At 32.5% G+C, this 12,603-nt stretch overlaps 1 protein-coding gene across 1 annotated transcript in view; it reads right to left on the reverse strand.

The window, feature by feature from the left end:
- The window catches only part of LOC118202432 (cubilin-like), a 212,861-nt gene that overhangs the window by 28,563 nt on the left and 171,695 nt on the right, over window positions 1-12,603 (reverse strand). The window contains exons 22-23 of the mRNA XM_085806530.1: window positions 7,569-7,688; window positions 1,497-1,751 (exon numbers count right to left, since the gene is read on the reverse strand). Coding sequence (XP_085662656.1) covers window positions 1,497-1,751; window positions 7,569-7,688 — 375 coding nt within the window. The remainder of the gene's footprint in view (window positions 1-1,496; window positions 1,752-7,568; window positions 7,689-12,603) is intronic.

A 12,603-nucleotide genomic window follows, 5' to 3' on the forward strand; every position in this document is an offset into this window, starting at 1 on the left:
TTCGTAACAGGGACAAATTATTTTCCATGATTACCTTCTTTATTTTGAATTAAATTCACGCTTGTAGATCTTCAAAAGTTAAAAATATAAGTAATTTTAAATCTCATATTTACATTTAGCGTATGAAAGATAGTAAAATGGGTTGATTTTATTTCAGATAATATTCGGCTGTTGTAAAGTGAATTACTATTGTACAGAACTGCAGTTCAAAATAACAATAAATAATAATAAAAAAAAATAAATCTTATGTAAGGCATTTCTCCCACCTTCCTGGCGTGCCTTCGTGGTGTGGTGGTCGATACACTGGGCCGGTATTCCGGAGGATAGCGGTTCTATTCGCGCGAAGGCTTTGTTAATTTTTCATCTATCCTGCTTCCAAAAAAATACCTAATGTATCTACACTTATTACGAAGTTATTTCAGCTTATCTACACGGCTATATAAAATCTTACACACTCTATAAGAAATTTGCCTTCATAGGGGAAAACTATTTAAGTTAGCTTTTACCAAAAACCCATTGCTTGCATTTATTCAAAATTGAGAATTTATTTTTAAATAATTTTTGCCGTCAAATATCTCAAGTATCTCATGAAGCTCGTTGTTACCGAGTTAGGATTTCGTGCTCATTATAAAAGGCTACCAAGTCCAGTTATCTACAAAACAGTAAAAAGGATCCTGCGGAAAACATAACTATTGCAGCGTTATTTTAAATTATAAAAGATTCAAACTGGAAGAGAAAAGTAACTCTAAGATCGTTAGATGGACATATCCGTAAAGAATAAGTTAGGATTAGAATTACAACATAAGTATATAAGCAACTCATATCTCCTCTGATCACATAAAACTCTATATAAACATGTAAGTCCACGAAACTTCTGCGATCACATAAATCTTCATCCGTTACGTATACTCTCATATTAATGATCAACCATGAATCTCTTTGTAGTTTCAGATAATACTTTTTTGCACAAACTATGCAGGCAAGGATTTCTTTTTCTGTAGTTCAAAAATTACTGCTATCCTCGCCCAGTAATCTGAACTACATACGATAATTTTTTGTGCATTCAAACCCATACTCTTAGGGAGAAGTTCCTAAACACTTTCCTACGCCGTTTTAGCATCTATGTATAAACTGTCATTTCATTTAAGGACCAGTGCATTCAAAGAACAATTCAGTATGCTTTATATATGCATACTCTCCGGTGACAAAAATTATATTCCAAACAGAAACGTTCCATACCATGCCTTGCAATAGCATTATGCATATCTCTTTCAATTCTGTTTATAAGTTAGTAGTAAAAGTATTCAAAGATATCATTACCAACCCCCAAAAGTGTAGCTTAGCAATCCTCTCGATTGTACTCATTCTCGCAGAAATCTTCTAATTTTCCAGCGAAACAACTGTCCAATTAAAGGTAAGTTCCAATACTTTGCTAGGGTTCACATATCAAATATTACACATGGAGCAAAGGAAGAAGAAATGAAAATTCAACTTACGGGTAAATCCAGAAGGCAGATGACCGCAGATAGTTTTGTGACCAATATCCAAGTAATCATATGTACAATCAGGTCCTTTTTCTACGTCGAAATGAGCGAAGCGCAATTCCAAGCCACAGACTGCATCTGAAGACTTTTTCACCATGTATTCACAATGTGCTTCGTGTGGATAATCGTGTGGAAAATTGGGACTCTTCAGTGAGAACTCTTCGCTGTCGAAGATACCACCGCATGATTCCTTTGTTGGTGGAGCAACTGAAAAAAAAAGATACGTGACAGTTTCGAGAATAAATTTCATACTGAATGTTCAGTAATGCAAAAAGAGCAGAATATTTGTATCTGTAATAAATAATGAATATCATATTGCAATGTGTTAATTTCCTGTCATTTACAAAGCGTTAAATTTTGTACATCAGTCTGAAGAAACTTCATTGCGAAAGCCAAATCATGTTAAGTTTCAGTAGGATTACTTCGTTGTATTACTGGTTTTCTAATCCAAAGGAGTTTATTATTATTATTTAGTATTGATCTCTTATGGAAACCTTATTAGTTCATCAGCTTCGTAAGAATATATTTCATTTCCCCAAACGAAGCGGAGCGTTTCTATAAAACTTTTGGTAACTGAAATGCTATAAAACGAAAACGCAGTTATCATAACTAAAGGACAAAATTAAACATTTAGCATAAGACTCCGAAAAATTTAAATAAACACAAAAAATATAAAATGAAATAAGCACATATTACGGCATAGATAATAACATGAATACAAATATGTATTTAAATGACATATAATGTCTACTAAACAGAAAGAAGTGGAAATAATTCGAGTTGACCGATTAGCAAAATTTAAATTGCTGTTTTCAAGTCTTAAAATTACCATATGTTAGATTATTATTATATAACATAATTCTTCGACTCTATGACCCGTCTTTTGATTTCGAAACTGCCAGCTGAAAAAAGAACTTTGATTCCAAGCATATGAAAATGCATCTAGCAATTATTTTTAACAATTAGTATTGTTTTATTGACAAAATTATATATCTATTAGTATAACAATAATATAAAATTAATCAATTCCACAGAATTATCAATTTGGTAAAGATAGCGATTCTAATTTTTTTGAACGACGTAACAGTGATAATAGTATGATGTCAAGATTAATTTATCATTGAATGAATGTATTTATTTTGACCAACAAAAATCTAGTAGTAATTAAGATTGATTAGAGTAGTCAATATGACATCCTAAACAATGAGCAAAATTCAAATGGCGATATTAAATTATTAGATGAAGGGCGAGCAAGATTTTAAAGAGCGAATCAATGAGATCAAAATCTTTCTTAAATAAAATCTGTTATCATATCATTTTTTTTGTTCTTGAACAATTGCATAAAGAAACACCTAATTATTCCAGTATTTTAATTGAGCGTGATTCTATGCGTTTCTTATCTAGTATTTTATCGTTTAGCGTGTCGTAAATATCTAATTAAGGGATTTTCCAGTGTGTTTCTTATTCTGAATATCCATAGGGAAAATTTCATCTGGTACTGTTACTTAACTTCATTCGCAAGTTCCTAACAGAGCATTAAGGTCTCTTTCGACAAGAAATCGTTTTGTTATAATGTTCTTGTGTAAGGTGCGACTTGAAGATTTGAGCAAAAGGGTTCATGAGTTCTACTGCTCTAATTAAGAAGGATAAGGATTTTTGCGAAGAAAATTGATCAAACGAATTTTGTTTTCAGTGGAAAGATTTGCTATCAAACTGAAGTAAGTCCCTGCTAAAGGTAACCCACTCTTACCCTATCCTTTGCGGCATTTCCGTGCAATATCCTAAATTTAGGACTTTACTGAAGTTTGTTCTTGTGACTTATCTCACTTGTCTCACAGTAACATCAGAATAATATCACGAAATTCATCGTCGTAAGGAATGCAAGATTGCGCATGTCGTTGGGCAAGAGCCTTGAGCACCGTACAGGTGATAGTACGACTTTGCTTCGTACTGCCACCTATTTTGATGGCGAGCACCCCAAGGGGACGAGTCCGAGGATCTCCCACCCCTCTTCTCCTACCACAACCTCTCGAGAGGACTTTCGGCTCGCCGCATAGTTAGAGTGTCCCTATCCCACACAGACACTATACATTTACAGCATCTATGCCTTCTCCAGGATTCGAACCTGGACCCTTCCGTGCGGCAGTCAGTGTCGCTAACCAGTACCGAGCGGAACTGAAGTTCAATTTGTGCTGCTGGGTATAGTGTACGTTGATGATGTCTTTATTTTGGGAACACGACAACTTGTACAGTTTTATGTTTTTTAATGCATTATCTTATTATTTTTATCTTTACTGTATAGAGTCTAACCATCTTAGGAAGCATTCACCAAGTCGAGACTCTCGAAAAATAAAGCGAATTATCGTTATGTCCTGTAAGAAAACAGAGAACGTAAGAAGGATGTAAATGGACCTTTTATTACGAACTCAAATAGTTAACAGGGGACACTTCTCGTTCTTACTGAACAATCAGCATTTATGGCGTAACTCAAAAGCTAGAATTTCAAATTAATCTAAGCTAAGTCGTAAACTTAGCCAAAGGCAACACAGAAATGATTAAAGCGCAAGTAACTTAAACCTATAACCGGAGAGACAAGCACTATTAACAAGAATAAAGCAATGTCGAAATCAGACTGCTATTGTAGAATTTCAATTGGTAACTTGGCCTTCAGCAGGCGGAACACGCTCTGCCTAAGCAACAGTGGCGACTCGTAATAAGCACTGTGGAACTGCAGCACCCCCTATTTCCACTTATTATTATTTTTAATATTTAATATAGTGTGCCCTTTAGTCTTTAATTCTTTCTTTATACTTTTACAATACATAGTCCTTAAGCTTAATGTCAGTAGCCATCCCCCCGCTTTGTGAAGAAATTACGAAAGTCTTTGTTTGGAACTGCGCGCTTCATAGTTCCAGCGGCGTGGTGTTTTGCTATTCTGCGCATGCGTATACAGAAAGCAACACGCGAGATGGGTAGAGAGAAGAGCACTGTCGCTCTTGCAGTGACGAAATTGTGGCATGTTGTTGGAAACGTGATTTCTTTTTACTCCGCGCGTGTGGTATTCCTCCACAAGGTGGAACTTCATCATACGAACCATAAACAGAGTTCATGAAAATTTGCAACCTTTAAGAAATTTTCTTACTAAAATTCAATCAACATCAAATGCAGACCAAACTATTGCAAAAGCAACAGGAATTTAAAAATATCTAAATGATGATAATTTCAAGTTTTGGTTAGAGCTTTTTTATCAGATGCCTCATGTTGAAATAATATATAACTAAATGCAATCCAGAGAAATTAGTGTGTTTAAAGTTAATGAATATATATCAAATTTCAAAACTGCTATTTTAGAATTAAGAAACTCAAAGTATTGTGAGAATTTTTCAAAGACACTGATGGCAGAAGCTAAGGAAATATGTGACTTTATACTATGTATTGATATTATACGCATATATTCTTCCACTAAACACTTAGCAGCTGCTAAATTGTTTAACAAGAAATGTTTCGCTAGTTTTAGGAATGAACATTCTACAGAAGAAATAGTACTGACCACTGAAGCATATCCAATGATTGACAAAGGAAAGCTTGAAACTGAACTAAAAGTATTCTATTGTAGGTCTGATATCCATGAATACTGCAAATTAATTGAGCTATTGAAATTTATCTTCGAAAATAAGCGAGATTGAAATAAGTGAAATTACGAAACTGATAAAAATTCTCTTGAAAGTTCCCATGACTACATCAGAGGCAGAACGGTGTTTTTCAACACTGAAAAGAATGAAAACTTTTCTAAGAAGCACTAGGAATTCGGAAAGACTAAATGCACTTGCATTACTTTCAATAACGAAAAATTTCCTCAGTTGTCATCCAGAGATCAAGAAGAAAATTATTGATTTTTTCACGCAAATTAAAACAAGAAGAATAGATTTCATTTTTAAACGAATAGATAAAGATTGAACTATAACAATTTTGGTTAAAGTAATTAAGAAATTTTTAATTTTTTTCTTGTAAGATTTTATGAAGTTTCAAAATAAATTTTCTTTTTATGCATGTTTGTTTACTTTCACACAATTTTAAAACAAAGTTTAATTTTTTTTGGAACAGCACCCCCAGTAATTTTAGCCACGAGCCGCCACTGCTAAGCAATCTAAAGTCTTTCTTTAAATGTTATATCTTTTACCTCATTTGAATAGGCTCGAACTAAAATTAGCATTTTGGCAGGAAAACGGAAAGGGAGAACGATAGTAAAGCTATTTAACATAAAATTACTGGTTAGATAAAATAAATAAATACCTTACAACCGTCAGCATGATTTTCGTCGGCTCCCGCCAGGATGAAAATTTAGTTAAAGTACATAAAAAGAAATTTCTTGAAATTTAAAGAGAGCTTTTGGCAACGTCAACTGAGCTTCTATTTTTACGTCCCCTTTGCCTCTTACGTCTCTCCTCTTTACATCCAGCTATTAGATTTACCTGGATCGGCTTTAACACTAGCATGTTTGCTCACGTGATTAAATGGCCTGAGCCAAAACGTACAGAAGAACGTTTCGTGGTGAATTGCACGTTTTAATTGCTTAAGTTTTACTTTGACTCCAGTTTTGTTGAGTCCTACAAGCAACGGTGATTTATTTTGTACTACATGAGATTTGTAATTTATTAAGTTCTAATAAAAAGTTTATTTTAATCCTCCTTCTGAGCTCAGAACTTTTTATCTGGAAGACTAATACGAGGCGATGCCTGACTGTCTACATGTAGTCAGCAGTTAGATTTGAATCCCTTTAAGTTCCATATAAAGTGATAATCATTCGAAGTTTGCTTTTCAGAATGGAACATTTCATATAAAAACACAGTGTTTACTTTTGAAATAACACAGAACCGTATTCTTCCTTTGTTAATGAATTTCACAGAGAATTTTTTCTAAATCGCTTGCTGTCCCAATGCATCTCACGCCCATTCTACTGATCCACAAACTCCGAACGGCTAACTTATACAACTTTGTTGTTCGAGAAGTTAATTTCTGCTCCATTAATACCCATTTTATCCTGTTCTTTCGTCATTACTTTACTATCATTATTCACATCGTGTTTAAGTAACTTTCCAGACCTTAACTCCATTTAACTTAAAATCGCTTCACTGAGGCAATTCGCTATTCACATTATTTTCTAAGTCAGACATTTGTACAAAAAATTTAAATAATGGCCCATAATTATGTAGTTTCAGTTTAAAAATTATGACTTTTCTGTTAAATCTTTACCAACTGCTATTTTTTCATATAAGCATTATATGTGATAAGAAACATATTTCTTGCATCAGTTAAAGATAACCTAATATTCCTCAGAAGCTGAATAACATTGACAGCTTTCACACCTTTTGAAAAGTATCAAACTGATAATAATATGGTAGCATAGAAAAGGGTGAATAGCTAAAGCATTTCTTCAGTTTTTTAATTACTGAATTCAGTATTTCATGAATTTAAGCACGGACATCTTCAAATGGCTTCATGATCCAACAGAAGAAAAACACACCGGTGTAAAGTTAGTCAAGAAACGTTATCTTAGCTTGATGTAGATTTTTGACTTGAATTTTATCAGTTTCGACGGCAATCAGACACAAAATATTTTACAGAACGTTTTTTTCTTTTGAAGAAGTGGGATCCCTCTTGAAATCGATATTATTCAAAATCTATGTCAAACTAAGGTTGCTTTTTTGGATTAATTTTAAACAATTTCATGACATGTTTCAACTTTATCCCGTGTTAGCATTAGCCGTGACAAGAACTGCTGAATTAGTAATTACAGATGGATTATCTTTTGCATGTGTAGTTAGCCTAAAATATCAATCGAAAGCAGCAACACAGATCCCTCCCCATCTCTCTAAATCCCGCCTTAAACTTACTGACTGTTAAAGTCAGTAAATGAAGAATGAAAACGCACTACGTTACAAAAGTTTAAAAATGAAACTTTACAGTCATGGAGGTAAGAAAGAACTCCGTGGTTACAGTACAATAAATGTCAGAATTACCTACCAGAACTGCTAGTTCCGCAATCCATTAGCTGGCGAACTTGTATAGAAAATCCAGGCCTTTGAGTGGTGGCATCCGACCGAAAATTGAGAACGATTTCCCCTTCCGTAAAAAGAACACTTTCTGAAAAGGAAAAGATTTCATTTTTTTTATTTAATGAAGTAAAACACATTTTTAAAGGGGTATCTAAAAGTATGTTGGTATTAAACACCGGCAGTCATTAATAAAATCAGGAAAAAATTAATCTTAGATTGCCATTAGTTATTAGAAAGCTCCATTGATTTCTAGGAAATCAAGCAATGAAAGTTATTCTTCTTTAGCAAGTAAAATCATCACATGAAGGGACGTAAATGAAAGCCAAATCAATGCAGTAAATTGTCTCGTGACAATCTCATGGTAATCACCATCCTAAGAGAACCAGCACTTTCGACGGCATCAGTAAATATTGGCATTGATGATTTTGATATTATTAACTGAAATGGCCGTTCCCTAACCTAATCAAGACTGTCAAATATGTATTAAACAAAAAGCAAAATGTCTAATTTAACTGTGAAACTAAAATAATTTTATGCTCTATAAAAACCAAAGAGTTGCATTTCCAATACGTAATACAGCTTTTATTATTCATGGTATAATTGTAGATGGACTTTTAAAAGAAAATTATTCAATTTCTTGTTTCCATGAAAATATATGATCAATTATTTTCCTCCTTTTAGTTATTTTATTAGTTTAGTTATTTACTTCATCAGTTTTTTGTGAGTTTAAATAAAAGTGTACTTTGTAAAAACTTTTTACTTAAGACATATTTTTTTATCTGTTTAGTCTCAGTAACATATTATCGATGAAATTATTCAATTGAAAAATCGTTTTGCAACAATGAATAATAACTCTTTTACTTCCAAGATTTCTGTTACCTTAAATGGAAACAATACAGTTACTTTCCCAAAAAGTCAGAAATTACGTTAAAAATCTCATATAAACTTCATTTAAAAAGTTTTTTCTGCTTTATCCAATGGTACAAACAATAAGTTCTGAGCGTTTTAGTTTGGTCATTAAACGAAGATATGTGTGAAAAATCTTTTCAACATTAAATTTCTAAAATCTAGATCAAATGGCAGGCATTAGCTGTTAGAAGCGTTGGCCCGGCCTTAGTTGTGGCCAACGCTTCTAGGCCACTTTATTATAGAGGCACCTAATGGATGGGCCACCGTTGCCCTTCATGAAAGGGCAGAAAATTTTCACCAATGCATTCTCTGGGATTCGAGCCCGGGCCCTTCGGTATGGCAGTCAGAGTCAATAACCTTTTTCCCGTCTGAATGGCATTCCACTTCATTGTATTTTTATCCGCAATGTCTTGCGTGTGCAGAATTTGAGCTCCATAGCTTCTCAGGAAATAGCTTAAAATTCAGCGTCAGGATTTCGATCCTCGTGACAATCACCATGAGTGAGTTAATCTGATAAAACGCAGCTAGTATAAAAAGAAAATTCTAGAAAGTCGTCTAATTAATGCTTTTCCGTCATTCTTGTTTAAAATGAAGACAGATTTACTTTGTAGCTTTTGAAAATTTCAAGTTTTTATAGGAGATAAATTTTTAGACGTTAAAATTTTATTCGCATAAAAGAGTAAAACATTACGTACCATAGTAAAATTAAGACAATCAACTTTTGTAACGAAATACTGAGAAAAAGGTCTATTAATATATGAAATGGAAAAAATAAAAATGATGCGGGGATTTAATTGAAAATAATTTAAATTTTTAATCAATTCTCAAACTCTGTTGTTTTAATTGAGATTAATAAAATGAACTATGAATACAAAGTCTGTCTGTAGAAAAAGGGGGGAGAAAAATAGCATTTATAAAAGGGCAGAAGACTTCTGCAATAAGTTTAATGCTTTTGCAAATAATTATTTCCAGTAAGAGAAGTGATATAATGACATCATAATCTTAAACTAAGTTTCGTAGTGATGGCCAAAGGAAAAAAACAATATTATTCTCCCTCAGCTTCATTGCGCAACGCACTTTTTTTTAAAAAAATGTAGAAAATCGTCCAGTTAATATCTTTTTACTATTCTTGATTTGAGAAAAAAAGGGTGGAATAATAGTTTTGTAATATGTGAAAGAGACTGGCTCATTGTTGCATGTTGAAATTCACAGACGTCAAATAGTTAAAAAAATCAAGAAATATTTGAAAATTTGCCAAAAAAATCAGAAATTACGCTAAAATTTTCCTACAAATTTCATTAAAAAGATTTTTTTCCGCTCTATCGATAGTGGAAAGAGTAAAATTCTGAGGTTTTTTTAGTTAAACTAAGTTATGAGTATAAATTATTTCAATATTAATTTTTTAAAAATTTAAATCAAATTTGAAAAAAAAAAAACTCGCTTCACCATATTGTATTGCCATTTACAAAAAGTGTGTATTTGAGCCAGATATCTTATCATTAAATAGTTGAAAAATCGACAAAGAAAAAAGTTTAACTACAGCGACAGACATCATGAGTGAGCTAAATAAAAGCTTATTAAAAAAATCCTACTCTCCGAGTTCAGTAAACTTCAGTAGAGTCTAAAACTCTCAAAATGGATTTCAAGCATGAATTCTCCTCAAATAAACTCAACTCTGCGGTAAAAATCCTGAATTTTATCGCTGTTATATCACTGCAGTAAACTTATCAGTGTTTAGAGTTATTTTCTAGACAGAAAGAAGTATGTTAATCACGTTTCTGGAAAGGAGACTGATTGATTGTGGGGTTTTTTTTTTTTTTTTTTTTTCCTTTCATAAATAGATATTGGTCAAAAGGTCCTATTCTTTAATTCTTAGCCTTGTTATTGATACATAATACAGCGTTTTTTATAGATTATTTACAAAATTACATATTATTGAAATATTTTATTCATACGATTAAATCAACCTGAAATGAGAAGATTTTCAAATATTTCGGATACGTGAAGGGCTATTCAAATGTAATATGTGCCATTTAATAGCCATGGATATGTGCATCAATTGGCTTAGTGCAGATAATTCAGAAGATACATATAATAGCAGAGAATGGCAAAAAAATCTATGTTTTATGCTTGGAGGATCATTCCTTAAGCATGAGGTACCTTAAAAATGAGACACTATATTACATTTTTTGAAACTACAGAATTCCAGTATTAAAAAAATATAAATCTATCGTGATAAATAATAAAAGTTTGCTTCAGACGTAGCTTAATTTATTGGCAGCTGTAATCATCTTTCATTAACTTTAATTTCAATATATTCTGAAACAGCATTGCTTAGGAAACTTTGTTCAGAGTTGTTAAAATGTTCAGAATTGTTAAAATCTAAATGTTCCAAAAATTCTTTTAAACGATTTTTGGTTTACACTTCCGGCTTGTGAATCACTGCTTAATTCATTACCAATTAATTATTAACTTATCTTTAGCATTAAACACCCTTTATTTCCTAATTTCTTGTATTTACCTCGTGTTTTCTGGCTCTGCTTACTACAATTACTTGATTATCTTTGATTATGCCGAAATGTACTTAATTACCTTTTTCTTGTATCGCCTTATTATTTCGCGTTATCTTTTGATTTTACTGAATGAGATTAATCTAAATGAAATGCAGAAGAGATTTTATTTGTAATCCACATACCAATGAATATTTCATTATTATGTATAAAATGAGTTTTGATACTGTTAAGTTTAGGATTATGTATCCTTAGATTGCCAGTAGATGGCGGTAGTGTTTGTTTGTAAAAAGAAATTGTGATGTCATAATTATGTATATGTATCAGTTCGTCTTTGGTGTTCGTCAATAAACGTTGTGTGGAATAACTCTCCTCTGTTTATTACTTTACATTTGATCCAGTCTGATTTATTATAGACTTACATATATTTTGTTTAGATACAACAAGCTTGCCTAACTTCCACAACAACATTATTCTCATGACGTGAAAAATATGAGCAAAGCTGTGTCCAGTATTTAATAGTTGTACTTCTTAACTTTATGGAATATCTATATTGGACAATGGTATCTTTCAGAAGGAAAACGTCCAGTGTTTCAGGTTTCCAGGCATCATATTAGTAATTTTTGTATTACTGGCCAATTCCTTGCAACTCACCTCAGTTTAGATGGATCATCGGCAAGAAAGTGCTTAATTCCGTGGACCCTGCTTTACCGTGAAGATTAAAAAATGTCATCAACTTGTTATATTCACGCCAGTAATTATAAATATATCTGTAGTTTCATTCGTCTGCATTGATCCTAAATGTCAAACTTCTCTAGATTAATTAAATTCTATGTAAAATATTCGTGAAATAAGGGAGGTAAACACCCATGTTATTTTTAAAACTCATTTTGCATAAAAGTCACCAAGAACTTGTAGCATTTCCATTCTCCTTAGCCGCGATTCCTGTTTAATCATAATTTCCAATATGATAAGAAAATTACTTTCTTGCAAGAGAATGAAGTCCTTTTCGCGATCTCGACCTCTGTTGCTCATACCAATAACTTAACATGGAAAAAAAAAAAAAAAAAAAAAAAAAAAAAAAAAAAGAAAGAAAACTTTCATGCAGGATATGCTTTCTGGCTCCTTGCGAATATTCAAAACTTCGTTTGCTTCTGCAGCCCCTGCAGTTATAACTTTCTAAACTGGCATTTTCTTTCTTTGTTGTCGGATTTTACATTTTGCTTAGGTTTTAGGCTGAGATATGCAGAAATGATTCAAAATAAAGGAAACACGTGAAAAAAATAAAGTGTACCAAGTAAGGTGCAGCAACAACTTTGGCAATCCAAAACTTTTAATGAACTTGGAATGAAGACATACAAGTTCTGAAAGGTGATAATAAGTATTTTATACCATTCTTTTATCAGAAACTATTTCAGTTGCTTGAGAGATGCTGCAAGAGGAAGACAAGATTCCATTATATTTTCCAGCACAAACAAAATGGTCCAATGGTATTTAAATTTGGTGATTGAGCAGATCGGAAGACATATGTTACTTCACCTTCACGTTCTTCAAATTATGGCTAAACAATCTGATTTTGGTTAA

Source organism: Stegodyphus dumicola, chromosome 12, assembly GCF_044657685.1.
Source record: "Stegodyphus dumicola isolate Sdum_Otavi_A_Nest chromosome 12, ASM4465768v1".
Lineage (NCBI taxonomy): Eukaryota > Metazoa > Arthropoda > Arachnida > Araneae > Eresidae > Stegodyphus > Stegodyphus dumicola.